This window comes from Elgaria multicarinata, chromosome 13 (genome assembly GCF_023053635.1).
Source record: "Elgaria multicarinata webbii isolate HBS135686 ecotype San Diego chromosome 13, rElgMul1.1.pri, whole genome shotgun sequence".
Classification (NCBI taxonomy): domain Eukaryota; kingdom Metazoa; phylum Chordata; class Lepidosauria; order Squamata; family Anguidae; genus Elgaria; species Elgaria multicarinata.
The window spans coordinates 12,376,208-12,392,133 of record NC_086183.1 but is presented as its reverse complement, the minus strand read 5'-3'; the positions used below and the strand labels follow the sequence as shown (position 1 = coordinate 12,392,133).

The window sequence follows — 15,926 nt, the reverse complement described above, 5'->3', positions numbered from 1 at the left end:
GACTGCAGTGGGGCGGATATTCCATTCTGGGTTTTAGTTACAACCAGCCAGGAGTCTAAAAGAGATATCCAAGGTGCTGGACCAGCACCTTGGATAGCTCCTTCCTGGCTGGCAGTAACTAAAACCCAGAATGGAATATCCACCAGCTTCCCCCGAGAGAAGGCAAGTTCATGGTGGACCCAAAGTTCTTAAAAGTCTCTCCATAATGAGTCTATACAAGCAAATATGAAACAAACAAACCAAGAACTGCTCAGTATCCACAAAATGTACTCAGTTCAAAACAAAACATGCTCTTTTCATTGGTGCTCACTAAAATGTGAAACCTAAGTTTTGAAATTGGAGGGCACTACAACCAATGTACCTGTGGGATCAATTCATTGCAGCAGAGTTCTGGAGGGGATCTACACAGCGTCCTGAAGGTGCTTGCGTGCGCCTCCAGTGCGCCCCGAAACTCCTTGTGTAGATCCTGCCTACCTGGCCAGAAGAGGAGGAGGAGGCGGAGGCGGCCCCGCATCGCCCCTTGCGGGGACGGGGCAAAAAGTTCCCAGGGCTCCTGTCAGATGCGAGGAGGAACGGCTCCGAGTGAGTGACACCGTTGGTGCCTAGAGCGTCCTTGCCGCCGCCGCCCACCTCCTGCTGCCGGCGAAAGAGCCACCCGGGTCGGAGGGCTAGGCGGAAGAAGCCGCCGCCCTGCCTTCTTCCGCCGAGCTCTCCGACCTGGGTGGCTCTTTCGCCGGCAGCAGGAGGTGGGCGGGGAGGTGGGCGGCGGCGGCAAGGACGCTCTAGGCACCAACAGTGTCACTCACTCGGAGCCGTTCCTCCTCGCATCTGACAGGAGCCCTGGGAACTTTTCGCCCCGTCCCCGCGAGGGGCGATGCGGGGCCGCCGCCGCTGTCACTGCCTCTTCTGGCCAGGTAGGCAGGATCTACACAAGGAGTTTTGAGGTGCACACAAACGCCTTCAGGACGCTGTGTAGATCCTCCCCTAGTGGCACTTCTAAGGAGTCCTTCAGCGATTTCAGAAATAAGACCTCTTCTGCGCATGGATCGGATGACTGCCCCAGGTCATGCTATAACATTTTAGAACCCCCCCTTTCCCATGCTATTCATTATGGCTGGCACGAGTGCTTGATTGGGTCCAGGAGTCCGGTGGATTCCCCTACCCCCAGCCTCCCAGACCCTGCTTGCATGAGACATTCTGCATAAAAATGGCAACTTGCGTTTTTCCATAAATCAAATCTTACACAAATGGCAGCAATAATAAAAGTGTAAATGGATCATTACCGGCATAAATGGCTGCTTCTCGGCTGCCATTTGTGTAAGATTTGATTTATGGAAAAAACACCAATCGCTGTTTTCACACAAAATGAAGATTTGCCAAAAGGACAGTTGGCTGCCAGGCACTTGAGGATGGGTCCGGTAAAGGCTAGTGGCTTGTAAGAGGGTTGTGGGGGGGGTGTGTGTGGAGCAAGCAGGGGCGGCGGATCACCAAGTGCCCAGAGAAACCAGACGGAGGTGGGTCCGTTTATACACCTCTCTTTTCTTTGTACAGTTTTGTCCACTCCCCTCCCCATCTTTCTTGCTGCCATTTTTGCTGCCTTTGCTTGTGCCTCCAGTAGAAGTGGTCTTCAGGGAGACCCACCTCTCAGTTCTGAGAAACCGGATAGTCCTAGAGGGGCAGGAATAATGAGCCAAACATTGGAGAGGAGGGGCAGGAAGAAGGAAGGACAATGAACAGAGATGTCAGGGGATGGTCATGTCTGCTCAGTTCAGTAGGGGTGGACAAACTGGCCCTCCAGAAATGCTGGCCTACAATTCCCAGCTTCCCTCACTATTTATTTATTTATTTTATTACATTTATATACCGCCCCCCAGCCGAAGCTCTCTGGGCGGTTTACAAAAATTAAAAATAGTAGACATTAAAAGTATACAAAAAATTTAAAAAACATAAAAACAGTATAAAAACAACAACAGTATCCATTTAAAAGCAACAATTCTGGGGTCCATTAAAAACAAACTTAACATTGTTAAATGCTGTTAAAATGCCTGGGAGAAGAGAAAAGTCTTGACCTGGCGCCGAAAAGATAACGACGTTGGCGCCAGGTGAGCCTCATCGGGAAGATCATTCCACAGTCGGGGGGCCACCACTGAGAAGGCCCTCTCCCTTGTTGCCATCCTCCGAGCTTCCCTCGGAGTAGGCACTTGGAGGAGGACCTTAGATGTTGAGCGCAGTGTACGGGTAGGTTCATGTTGGGAGAGGCGTTCCATCAGGTATTGTGGTCCCAAGCCATGTAGGGCTTTATAGGTTAAGACCAGAACCTTGAATTGGGCTCGGAAACATATAGGCAGCCAATGCAAGCGGGCCAGAATCGGTGTTATATGCTCAAACCTCCCTGTTCCAGCTATCAATCTGGCCGCCGCATTTTGCACAAGCTGCAGTTTCCGGACCGTCTTCAAAGGCTGCCCCATGTAGAGGGTGTTGCAGTAATCTAATTTGGAAGTTACCAAAGTATGGACAACTGAAGCTAGGTTATCCCTGTCCAGATAGGGGCGTAGCTGGGCCACCAACCGAAGTTGGTAGAAGGCACTCCGTGCCACCGAGGCCACCTGTGCCTCAAGTGACAAAGATGGTTCTAGGAGAATCCCCAAGCTACAATCCTGCTCCTTCAGGGGGAGTGCAACCCCTGTTGAGCCTCCTGAATAAAATACTATTGGGTATGCTGGCAAGGGTTGATGTCAGCTGTAGGCCAAAACATATGAAAGGCTGCACATTTCCCATCTCTGCACTGAAGGCTGTCCCAGCTTGGGGCAAGGTATCTGAAGGATCGCCTCCTCCCTTATGTACCTCCCTGGACACTAAGATCATCTTCTGTGGCCCTTCTCCGTGAGCTTCTGCCAAAGGAAGTGAGGTGGGAGGCTACCAGGAGGAGGGCCTTTTCTGCTGTGGCACCCTGGCTGTGGAATGCATTCCCTAGAGAAGTTTGCCTGGCGCCTACATTATACTCTTTCCCAGTTTTTAAAAAACATTTTACCATCCTAGTTGTTGTTTTTTTACTTGCTGCTTTAAATCCGTATTTTAAATCTCTGCATTGCTGTTTGGTTTTATTCTGGTTGCACTTTTAATATTACAGTTTTATATCATAGAATCATAGAATAGTAGAGTTGGAAGAGGCCTATAAGACCATCCAGTCCAACCCCCTGCTCAATGCAGGAAACCACCCTAAAGTATCCCTGACAGATGGTTGTCCAGCTGCCTCTTGAAGGCCTCTAGGGTGGGAGAGCCCACAACCTCCCTAGGTAACTGGTTCCATTGTGGTACTGCTCTCACAGTCAGGAAGCTTTTCCTGATGTCCAGCCGGAATCTGGCTTCCTTCAACTTGAGCCCGTTATTCCATGTCCTGCACTCTGGGAGGATCGAGAAGAGATCCTGGCCCTCCTCTGTGTGACAACCTTTCAAGTATTTGAAGAGCGCTATCATGTCTCCCCCCAATTCTCACTTCTCCAGGCTAAATATGCCCAGTTGTTTCAGTCTCTCTTCATAGGGCTTTGTTTCCAGACCCCTGATCATATTGCAATAGCAATTTTATACGTGTTGTATTTTACGGCTTTAACTTTCGTGAATCGCCCAGAGAGCTTCAGCTATGGGGTGGTATTGAAATGCAGTAAATGAATACATAAATAAATTGAGCCGCTGCCAATAACCCCCACCCACCCACCCCACACAACCATAACCACATCACATACCGTGGACGAGCTTAGACTGGAGAACGAGGAGCTGGTGCTCAGCATTTTATTCAGGGGGCTCATCACGTTTTTCTTCAGAGGCGATGAAGCCAACGCTCCTTCCTGGCCGTTTTCAAGACTCCTGTTGCTCTAAAGGATACAAAACAAGCAGGGGAGGACGGAGCTTATTCTCACAACCTTTCTACACACGGCACCCTGTGAATTTGAGTCAAATCTCGTAGGCTTTGAGCTTCAGGGACGTTGCATGCTAAGATAGCAATGCTGGATCCTGAGTGCTATAAAAGAGGCCAAAAAACCTTAGATCTGTAGAGTGCAAAAAGCCTGACTGCGGCAAATCTCATGCTTGGCACTGATGTTCAGACAACCACCTCTTCTCTCTCTCTCTCTCTCTCTCTCTCTGTGCGTCTGTCTTTCCGTCTGTCTGCAGTAGCCATGGCTGGAACTTGTTTTATTTATTAATTACATTTATATCCTGCCTTTCTGCCAAACATGGCACTCAAAGCAGCTAACAATAATAAAACAGAGATTAAAAACATAAACATGAATCCATTAAAACAGTTAAAGACACAGCAACAACAGAAACACAATAACAGGAACAGACATAACAATAAAAGAAATATACAGCCCCCAGGGACCAGTTAAATCCACCTTCAGCAGCAGAGCAGTTTGCAATATGGGGGGCAGGAAGCCAATATATATGATTTATTCAGAGCCACGTGATCCAAAGGACTTGCAGTTGGAAACGTTTTCTGTCATCCACCCTCAAAAAGACCCCCATAAGTGCGCTAACTCTTATTCCCATTTTTCAGAATGGGAAATGAGAATGAGAACTGGCCGTTGGGTTTGTTTAGGGCCGAAAAGGATTTTTAACCCAGCGGCCCAAGTCCCATTCACCAGCTTTTCACTTGGGCTCACGTTTCTTCAGGCCTTGCCTTGATTTGGACAGCAGTCAAGTGGACAGCCGGGATTACGTTGCCTAGCAACGCCCTGGGCCTTCATACCTGTGTCGTGACTGTGATGGCTGGTGCTGCATTGGTCCGCTGTTCCTCTTCCTCCTCCTCAGCCTCCGAACTCAGGCTACTAAATGAGTCGCTTATCTCTGTGGAAAGGGGGGGGGGGGGGAATGAGCCGGTAAGGCCTGGAACTTGGAAATTCAGCAAATCATAATACATAGCACAAGCATGCAGTATGCAGGGCTGGCCCTACTATTGTCATAATACGTAGCACAAGTGTGCAGGGCCGGTCCTACTATTAGGCAAAGTGAAGCAGTTCCCCCAGGCAGCAATTGCGGGGATGCAGTAGCAAGGTGTTGGGAGGAGAGAATTGTCGGCCACGCGGCCTGCTTTGCGCCCCCTAAGTTAGCCTGCTGCCTTCAAGGGCAGTGGAGGGTGCTGATCCATCTGCCATTCTAGGTTTGTACGTAGAATGGGAGAGAGAACAATCTTGTCCTTTGCCTCAGGCAGCAAAATGTCTTGGGCTTGCTCTGTATTTATTTATTTATTTTATTTATTTATTACATTTTTATACCGCCCAATAGCCGAAGCTCTCTGGGCGGTTCACAAAAATTAAAACCATCATAAAACAACCAACAAGTTAAAAACACAAATACAAAATACAATATAAAAAGCACAACCAGGATAAAACCACGCAGCAAAATTGATATAAGGTTAAAATACAGAGTTAAAACAGTATAATTTAAATTTAAGTTAAAATTAAGTGTTACAATCCTGAGTGAATAAAAAGGTCTTCAGCTGGCGACGAAAGGAGTACAGTGTAGGCGCCAGGCGGACCTCTCTGGGGAGCTCATTCCACAACCGGGGTGCCACAGCAGAGAAGGCCCTCCTCCTAGTAGCCACCTGCCTCACTGTACCTATTCAGAATTCCAGCCTGCCATTCTTTTACCAGGATATTCCATTCCATTCCCCATGGCCAGTGAGCATGCTCCGTCCTCAATTAGCTGTTCTGGTTTCCCGACCCCCTGTTTAGAATTCCCCCCCACCCCTAAAATTGTTTTGTACGTATGCAAACCTTGGGAATCCACCAAGCCTTCTGATAACTCTCTTTTGTGCACCAATGATGCCATTTGGATTATCTAAGGATCCACACTTGGAGAACGGCTTTGCTATTAGTATCCAGGAACTGTATAATAGTAGTTCCAAGTCTTCAAAGTCCTTCACATACATTATCTTGCTGTAATCCTAACAACAACCCTGGCATGGTATTACAGATCAGAGGACTAAGAAGCGGCGGTCTTAGCCAAGACACATTACCATGAATGTACCGATTCGAAGCAGGGACTTCCCAATTTGTAGCTCGGTGTCTTAGCTAAGTAGCAAATCCCAGCATTGTTTTGTGTTGTTAAAAGAAGTATGGGGGGAGTTTCTAGTCCTCATGAGGCTTGGAAATATATGGATAATGCCTGGTGAGATCTCCAAAGCTTCAAGGCATTGCCAGTTGGTGGGGCCTTTGATGAGTCAAAGGTGGGCAGACCTTGGGCTTTGTATTGTACTAGACCCCCCCAATATCCATCATGTGGATCCAGATGCAAAATAGTGGCTCAGTACAGACAACACGTTTCTCAACTATGGTTTTAGCACTCCACTGTGGAGTTTTTACACCACTGTTGAGGAAATGTGTTGTCTAGTGGAAAAGCTCCATGCAATGGTGGAGGTTTTTTGGAAAACACTCCATGCAGAATATCAACATTGTGCAGAGGAGAGTTAGAATCATAGAATAGTAGAGTTGGAAGGGGCCTACAAGGCAGGAATCTACCTTAAAGCATCCCTGACAGATGGTTGTCCAGCTGCCTCTTGAATGCCTCTAGTGTGGGAGAGCCCACAACCTCCCTAGGTAACTGGTTCCATTATCGTACTGCTCTAATAGTCAGGAAGTATTTATTTATTTATTTATTTATTACATTTCTATACCGCCCAATAGCCGAAGCTCTCTGGGCGGTTCACAAAAATTAAAATCATAGTAAGACAATCAACAGGTTAAAAGCACAAATACACAATACAATATAAAAAGCACAACCAGAATAAAACATTTTTCCTGATGTCCAGCTGGAATCTGGCTTCCTGTCACTTGAGCCCATTATTCCGTGTCCTGCACTCTGGGAGGATCGAGAAGAGATCCTGGCCCTCCTATGTGTGTCAACTTTTCAAGTATTTGAAGAGTGCCATAATGTCTAAGGCAGGAGGCTGCCTTATACTAGGGTGACAGGGCTCCTGTATCTTTAACAGTTGTAGAGAAAAGGGATTTTCAGCAGGTGTCATTTGTAAGCATACAGCACCTGGTGAAATTCCCTATTTGTTGCAATAGTTAAAGGTGCAGGTGTCCTCCTCTCTTTTGTATCTGGTCAAGAGGGCAGGACTCCTGCAGCTTTAACTGTTAAGATGAAGACAAAATTTCACCAGGTGCTACATGCATTCAAATGACACCTGCTGAAATTCCCTTTTCTATACAACTTTAAAGATACTGGAGCCCTGTCCTCCTTTCCATATGGTCACCCTAATCTACATGGCATCCCCTGGAATGTGCAGTCTCTGAGCCAAAGCAGACACGGCAGAAAAAAACGTGTTATTGTATTTAACGAGCAACATGCAGTCCCAATCCTGCTCCTCCACAATTGTGGCTATTTAAACACACACAAAAACGCATTCAGTACATTAAATGCACTAACATATATACACCATATCTTGTTTGCATCCCTCCCACTTCCATCTCTCAGTTTCTCACATACTCATGCTAACGGTGTGGTTGCTTATCGGGTTTTTTACCTGGCTTGTTGTCAGCCATCTGCTCCGGGAACCGGATCACATCCTGCAAAGCAAGAGAGAGAGAAAGAATTTGCTGAATTCATTGGGTACGGATGGTCTAACCATGGGAATCTATTCAGATTTTGATTTGCATATGCAAATCACACCCATCACTGTCCCCCTTTCTTCCAAAGAAAGAGGTGCAGAAGCAACCTGAAAACATCAGGAAAAGCAGTCAGCTCCACCCTTTCCAAGACATTCTCATATTACAAAGGCAAAAAACCATTGCTTTGGGTGGTATTTTTTTTTAAAAAAAGGCAGCTTTCCATGTTTAAAAAGAGAGGCAGTGTGAAGTAATGGTTAGAGCGTTGGACTGGGAGTCGGGAGATCTGGGTTCTAATCCCCACTCAGCCAACAGCAGCTCACTGGGAGACTTTGGGCCAGGCACAGACTCTCATTCCAATCTACCTCACAGGGTTGTTGTGAGGATAAAATGGAGAGGAGGAGGATTATGTATGCCTCCTTGGGCTCCTTAAGGAGGAAAAAGGGCAGGATATAAATGTAATAAATAAAAATAAATTAGATGACCATATGAAAAGGAGGACAGGACTCCTGAATCTTAAGCAGTTGTATAGAAAAGGGAATTTCAGCAGGTGTCATTTGTAGGCATGCAGCACCTGGTGAAATTCCCTCTTCATCACAACAGTTAAAGCTGCAGAAGCCCTGCCCTCTTTTGTATCTGGTCAAGGGGGCAGGGCTCCTGCACCTTTAACTGTCCTCCTTTTCATAAATATAAATAAATAAAAAGTGCTTGGCATCGCTCCAGGGCTTTGCAACCAAGTTCTAAAACACACAAAACCCAACAATATGAAGGGGCAACACACTTGGATTATTAGATATCCTCCTGTAAAAAGAAAGTGTGGTGTACTTAATTTCTCCCCAATAGGTTTTACCAAGTGAACTCACCTGGGTCTCTTTTGGCCTGGGTGGTTCAGGAGCAACAGTGTCAATAGGGATCCTATGAAGAAACGGAGAGATGAAGATTCTTTCATGCAAGGTCTCTGGTTCAATAAAATATTCTGTTTTTCTCCTTCGTCCAAGGAGCAAGATTAGGGGTTGTTCAGTGGTTGAGTGAGGGTTGTTTTGAACCATGGGTTGTTTCTTAAACCGTGGGTTGTGGTGTTGTCTGAATGCAGCTAGGATGGCTTGTTAACTACGCAGCTTGGTTTATTTTCTCAAACAAGCCACCTTGAGATACCATGGTTTATTGTTGGGTTGTCCAGAGCGGTTAATAAGCCACACTGCCTGGTTGAATTCAGGCAATATGATAACCCACCCTGCAGTAAACATGCTGCATTCAGACATTATGCTAACCCACAGTTCAACAAACAACCCACGGTTCAAAACAATCCACACTCAACCAATGAGTGTCGGTTAGTGTATTGCATGTACGGCCCTTTAATGCTCCACTGCTTAAAGAATCATGCTGCTTCACACAATCATTGCCCAGTCATTTCCACTTTATCCAGCCCTAGTCAGACCTCATCTTGAGCACTGCATCCAGTTCACTGCATCTGAAGTCAAAACCTCTCACCTGTCCACAGCCTCCGGCACGTTCTCTTCCTCAATGGCGGGTTCACTGATCACCTCCAAATCGCCCAAGCTGGCTCGTTGCTTCAGTTCCCATTCACCTGTTTTGACAATGTGAAAGTTGGATCTCTTTTAGCGAATGTTATTATTATTTATTATTGATTTACAATGCACCACCAATGCACATGGCAGGTAGAAATGGGCTGCGTTCAGACAACACAATAGTCAACAGTGGGGTAATAATCAGCTCAATAGTTGTTTATCTAGGGGGCACTCAACACACAACATGATAATAATCAACCATGGTGTGGATTAGGATCAGCGCTGAGTTGACTCACTCATTCCCTGCCCTCTCTCCCCCCTCAGTCCTCCCGCTAGTATCCCATCAGCCATTGCTGCCAAAAATCTATCCTGACCGCTCTTGCCTTGTGACTCTGGCTGACGAAATAACCAACAGTGGCTGACAAAATAACCCACACTGCCCTCCACACAACACGATAAGCAATGGTGGTTCAAAATAGCCAACTCTGCACAACATTGGTTATTTGCATTGGTTATTTCGGCTAAATAACCAAACATTGTTTTTAAAAAATCCCAAAAAGTTTCTTATTTATTTATTTATTGCATTTCTACACTGCCCAATAGCCGAAGCTCTCTGGGCACAAAAATTAAAACCATCAAGTACAATTCAAGCTCTTATGTTCTTAAGTTAGTTCAACCCAAACACTACAAGTGCAAGGAATCAACCACAATACACTGGACATTTTATATACAATTTATAATTGGTGTGAATTGATAATTAGATTTTCAACCAACAACATCAGAAAGGCTGCTTCTAAACATTTTCACTACACATTTTACTGAAGGCTTATGCGAAATTCTCTGCACTTGTGTTTGGCATAAATACTACAACTGTTTAGATTTGTGTGTTTTTTAATAATGCAGTTTTGAAATACCACTTTTAAACAACACAACAATGGAACCCCGGTGAAATTCACTATAAAGAATGAAACAGTAGCAGCAAATCCCTGCCATAAGCATAAGAACATCAGAAGAGCCCTGCTGGATCAGACCGAGGGTCCATCTAGTCCAGCACTCTGTTCACACAGTGGCCAACCAGCCATTGGCCAAGGACCAACAAAGCAGGACATGGTGCAACAGCGCCCTCCCACCCATGCTCCCCAGCAACTGGTGCGCACAGGCTTATTGCCTCGAATACTGGAGATAGCACACAACCATCAGGGCTAGTAGCCATCGATAGCCTTCTCCTCCAGGAACTTATCCAACCCCCTTTTAAAGCCATCCAGACTGGTGGCCATCACCACATCCTGTGGTAGTGAGTTCCATAACTTAACTATGCGCTGTGTGAAGTACTTATTTATTTATTTATTTATTTATTTATTTATTTATTTATTTATTATTACATTTCTATACCGCCCAATAGCCGGAGCTCTCTGGGCGGTTCACAAAACCTTTTATTTGTCCTGGATCTCCCACCCATCAGCTTCATGGGATGACCCCGGGTTCTAGTATTTTGAGAGAGGGACAAAAATGTCTCCCTATCCACTTTCTCCACACCATGCATAATTTTGTACACCTCTATCATGTCTCTCCTCAGCTTCCTCTTCTCCAAGCTAAACAATCCCAGCTGATATAACCTCTTGTAGGGGAGATACTCCAGCGCCTTTATCATTCCTTTTCTTATAACGCATACATTCTAATAAAATCACAAAATAAAATAAAAAAGGGAAGGACAAGAACACTATGGCCCTAGGTTTATCCCAGGATCATCCTGGGGTCATCCCTGTTCATGTAAATGGCACACAGGATATCCGAGGAGCAGGCAGGGCCGACCCCGGGACGATCCTGGGATAAACCTTATGTCTAGCTAAGGCCTACAACTCAAAGAACATTATCATGTCACTATTTTTAAAAAAATAATAATTGTACCAACCATTCCCAACTTGATGACCTTCAACTAGGTTGGATTACAGCTTCCCAGCCATGCTGTCTGGGAATGATGGGAGTTGTAGTCCAAAGCATCTAGATGGTGCAGCTACTAAATATATTTATTATTATTATTATTATTATTATTATTTATTTATTTATTTATTTATATAGCACCATCAATGTACATGGTGCTGTACAGATAACACAGTAAATAGCAAGACCCTGCCGCATAGGCTTACAATCTAATAAAGTTGTAGTAAACAATAAGGTGGGAAGGAGAATGCAAACAGGCACAGGGAAGTGTAAACAGGCACCGGGTAGGGTGATTTGGGTTAAGACCTATCACATAGGGCTTCCAACCCTGTTAGCTGTTTTGCAACATTGCTCATTTTTAAAAAAATAAATAAATAAATGGAATCTCCATGTGCAGGAGCAGTATCTCTCCAAATGCCAGCTACTACTAGGGACAAATAAAAGAAGGCCACCTGCATATCCTCGCTTGTAAAGTTCCAACATCTGTCTGGCCACAGCCAGAAATACAACGGCAAACTAGATCTGCTTTCCCCAATCAGGTGTCCTCCAGATTTTGGACTGCAACTCCCATCATCCCTAATCAGTAAGGCCAACATTCTGGAATGGTGTAGTTTATTGTCCAAAACACCTGAGGTTGGGAAGGCTGGGCTTCACAGACCTGTGGTTTGAGCCTACAAAGCAATTCTCCTGGTATTAAAGATGGTTGTTCCCCTTTTATTTTTCCTAAATTTAGGAGGGCAGGAACAAGATGAGCAGTCAGTACTTTTTAGGGAAGGCATTTTGCTGCACAGGTGGCAGCAAAGCATTATATTGTTTATCATTATTTTTTGTTATTATATGTCATTAATCTGCCCAACGACAGATGTTATCTGGGCAAATTATGAAAGCTAAAATAAATCAATACAATGCAAAAACCAGAGCCTCCGGGTGTGTCTGTCTCCTACCTTTGGGCTTCTTCTTTCGGCGGATCGAAGCCCGGACAATGTCCGAACCAAAATGATTGTGCCGGTGACGCTTGGAACGGACATCACAGAACCAGTCTCCGGATAAGATCTTCAGACAGTTTGGATCGGAGATAGACTCACGCAGTTTGCTTGAGGCAGGAGAGATAAAAAGAAAAAGACAAGTTGGAATGCTCCCCGGAGCAAAATCACAGGCAGCGATCCTGTGCATATGTAGCTGGCAGTATGCTCCATTGAACTCAATGGATCTTACTTCTTACTTCTGAGTAGACATGCATAAGATTGCACATCAGTCTCTTAATACATAACCCTATACACCAGGCTTGGGGAACATGTCCCTCCATATGTTGGACTCTAACTCCCATAAGCCCTACCCAGCATGGCCAATGGTCAAGATCGATGGAGCTTGTAGTCCAACAACATCTGGAGGGCCATAAGTTCCCCAGCCTTGCTATATAACAATAGTGAACTCAATTATTCACATACAGATCCTTATGTAGAACATAAGAGAAATCGCGTTGTTTACCAGGGGCTGTTGAACTTCCTGGTTCTTTGGCATGATTGATATGGGCTGCATTACACAGGAGGAGAGGGGTGACAAGGGGAAAGTTCCTTCTGTTTCTCAGGGCTCCTTTAAACAGCACACATGATTCGAGGGAGCACCTCCCTCCCTCCTTAGGATGTGTGCAAAGTAGCGGGGTGGGTAGGTGGTGGAGTCGTGTAGTGTAAGTCTGCAACTCTCAGCACACTTACTTGGGTGTAAGCCACATTGAACACAATGGGACTTACTTCTGAGTAGACACATGGGGGAACTACTAGCACAAACTAACAGAAAGAAGAAGAAGAAATAAAAATGATCACAAGCACAACTCTAATCTAGCATAATGAAGGGTCTCCCTTACTTGGGAGTAAGCCAGATCTGCCTCCCTTTGTTGCAGGGAGACATTTTACCCTCTTCTCTCTCTGATAGCAGGGAAAGTCCTTCCTTGGCAAGTTCATAGCACAATGTCAGCTTTAAACACTGCCTATTTTGTACTACTAGGGGTTTATTCCAGTTTATCTCTGATTTTTTATTAAAAAAAAGAACAGAATAAGGGGGCAACCACGGGAGATGTCCTGTTTGTCTACAGCATCATGTAATCTGCCCAGAGACTTCCATGAATGGCCAGTCATGGGCATGCTAGGGTGACAATATGAAAAGGAGGACAGGGCTCCTGTGTATCTTTAACAGTTGCATAGAAAAGGGAATTTCAGCAGGTGTCATTTGTATATGTGTGGAACCTGGTGAAATTCCTTCTTCATCACCACAGTTAAAGGTGCAGGAGCTGTACTAGAGTGACCAGATTTAAAAGAGATCAGGGCATCTGCAGCTTTAACTGTTGTGACGAAGAGGAAATTTCACCAGGTTCCCCATATATACAAATGACACCTGCTGAAATTTCCTTTTCAATACAACTGTTAAAGATACAACTGTCCTCTTTTTCATATGGTCACCCTAGACTACAGCTCCCATCATTCGTGATCATTGACCATGCTGACTGGGGCTGATGGGAGTTGGGTTACAAGAACATCTGGACACCACGGATTCCTCACCCCTATAAAGTACTGAAATGTATATATTTGGGCCATGGGGTTGAAATGAAGTAAAATCTGGCCGTACATCCTGACAATGGTATTCCTCACAGCAACCTTTGGCTGGCAGACTTGACTTTTTAAATCCAGAAATCACTTCAGAACAACATCTTGTGATGATGTAGCTTTGTTCTGAAGAGACTTCTATCGCCTGCTGATATTCCTGAGAGGAATACTGCTATCACTGTGAAATAGGAAGTGTTGGTGAAAAGTCCTCTGTGGAAAACGTTTAACTTTTGGTCAGCCAGCTTGGTCTGGAGGCTGCACAAAATAGGTCTATTTATTCACCTCAGGTGTACAGCTAAAAATAAAATAAACAGCTGAGGGGAAAAATAATTGGCGAAGTTTCTCTTTCTTTTCTTTGGCAAGGGGCCCATAAGCAAAAGAAAACAAACACAACTGGTCAGACTGGTTTATTTGCATTCCCCCCCCCCCCTTCCCATTCGGCAACCTTATCCTGACATCTGTTAACAAAGGAGCACTTTTTTATTTTTTTACCTGGGATGATGCAAAAGAAATGATATCCACTAGATATATTTACTGGAGTCAGTGTATTTTGCTTAAAGTGGGAGGAATTATTTAGAATACTTTCTTCACCGGCAGTGTAAACTGCCCAGAGAGCTTCGGCTATGGGGCAGTATATAAATGTAATAAAATAAATAAATAAAGTGAGCCTCCTGTTGACAGATTTCCTAGCTGGCCCAGATGAAATGGGCCTGCAATTCCTCATAATCTCTCATACATTTGTGTAGTGGTGCCCACCTTCTGGAATGCCCTTTCCTGTGGTATTCGTGAGGTGCCAAACGTGGGGCGCTTTATGCACCAATTAAAAACCCATATCTTTACCCAGGCCTTCTATGATTGTGCTGCATAGTCCACTTATTAATTATGATGTTTTGAGTATTTGCTTTTAATGTTTTATATAGATGTTTTTTGTATTTGTTATGATGAATTTAAATCTAAACGTTCTTTGTAAACTGCTTGGAGTGATTGATCCTGTTCAGACGTCGCGCTAAGCCACGGTGGTTAAACATTTTGAGCTAAAGATGACGCCTTAGCGTGTCGTGGGAAGCATGACTTAGCGTGTTGTTAGAACCATTCCAAGCCATGGTGGCTACATAATCATGATTTAAACATGCTCACTAACCACTTGTTGGCCCAGTTCAGAAGACACCTTAAACCATGGCTTTAACCACAGTGAATAAAATAAAAACCCTTATTCACCATGGTTAAAGCCATGGTTTAAGGTGTCTTCTGAAAGCGGCCGTTGCAAAAGGGTAGTGGCCTAACCATGGCTTAGTTTGCTGTCTGGACAGGCCCATTTTTTAGATATGGTAAGTGGGATATAAGTTTGTATTGGAACAAATGATGCAGTGTGGAGAGCTCCTGTTTAGAGTGCCAGCCAGCCAGCTAACCATGCCCTCTCCCAGATTATTCTATTTCCACAACCCACCAATGAGCAATCCATGACCACTAAGCATGGTCACTCCTCATTGGCTTGCTTTGCCCCCCCCCCCAGTTTATTTCTAAAACTGTTTTTGTACTTCTGCAAACTTTGGGGTCCTCCCCAAGACTGCTAATCTCTCCCTATTGTGCTTGGGGAAGCCATGCATGTTTACGGGCTTCTCTAAACGAGCTATTCACCTCTCTGTGTTGGGACTACCACCACCAGGAAGGCCCCATCTCACCTGATCCGTCCCTCCTCCGACATCCGGAGCTGCGAGTCTCTCTGGAGAACCTCCGCAATGGCGTTCTGCTCTTCCTCGGTCAGGAAGCTGAGGTCCAGCAAGGCATCCATGCCGACGTCTTGATCCATGGGAAGCGTTTGGTATGAGTGTGTGTTGACTCAAAGTCGTCAGAGTCTAAACGCAGCCGCTTTCTGGAAGGCCTCCCAGGTATGTCCTTGTCAGTACATCAGCATTCTACGTAGAACTTGGAAGGTCCAGCCAGGAGATGAGTAGCATCAATCCACTCTTTGCCATCGGTACGAGAACACATCTCAAGCAGGAACCATCAGTTCTAGATGATGCTCCATGGATTGCTACTCTCCATCCTGATCACTTTTTGAGAGACAAGGCCACAAGCCATTTAGGGCGGGAGAAGACATGGAAGGAACCACGTTAAACACCAGATGCTCTTTCTCAAACACTACACAGTTTGATGTCTTTTAATATACACCATCTTAACTGTCATGGGTTCTCAAAAAGGATCTTGGGAGTTGTACTCTAGTGAAGGGAGGCCTCTTATGAATTGCCAAA

General features: G+C 45.1%; 1 protein-coding gene across 1 annotated transcript in view; it reads right to left on the bottom strand.

Annotated features, from left to right (window-relative positions):
• The window catches only part of SYTL1 (synaptotagmin like 1), a 31,298-nt gene extending 15,575 nt beyond the window's left edge, over positions 1–15,723 (bottom strand). Inside the window, exons 1-7 of the mRNA XM_063140468.1 lie at positions 15,357–15,723; positions 12,019–12,167; positions 9,096–9,192; positions 8,468–8,519; positions 7,523–7,565; positions 4,745–4,842; positions 3,744–3,872 (exon numbers count right to left, since the gene is read on the bottom strand). Of these exons, the coding sequence (XP_062996538.1) occupies positions 3,744–3,872; positions 4,745–4,842; positions 7,523–7,565; positions 8,468–8,519; positions 9,096–9,192; positions 12,019–12,167; positions 15,357–15,484 (696 nt within the window). The 5' untranslated portion in view covers positions 15,485–15,723. The remainder of the gene's footprint in view (positions 1–3,743; positions 3,873–4,744; positions 4,843–7,522; positions 7,566–8,467; positions 8,520–9,095; positions 9,193–12,018; positions 12,168–15,356) is intronic.
• Positions 15,724–15,926: the final 203 nt, after the last annotated feature.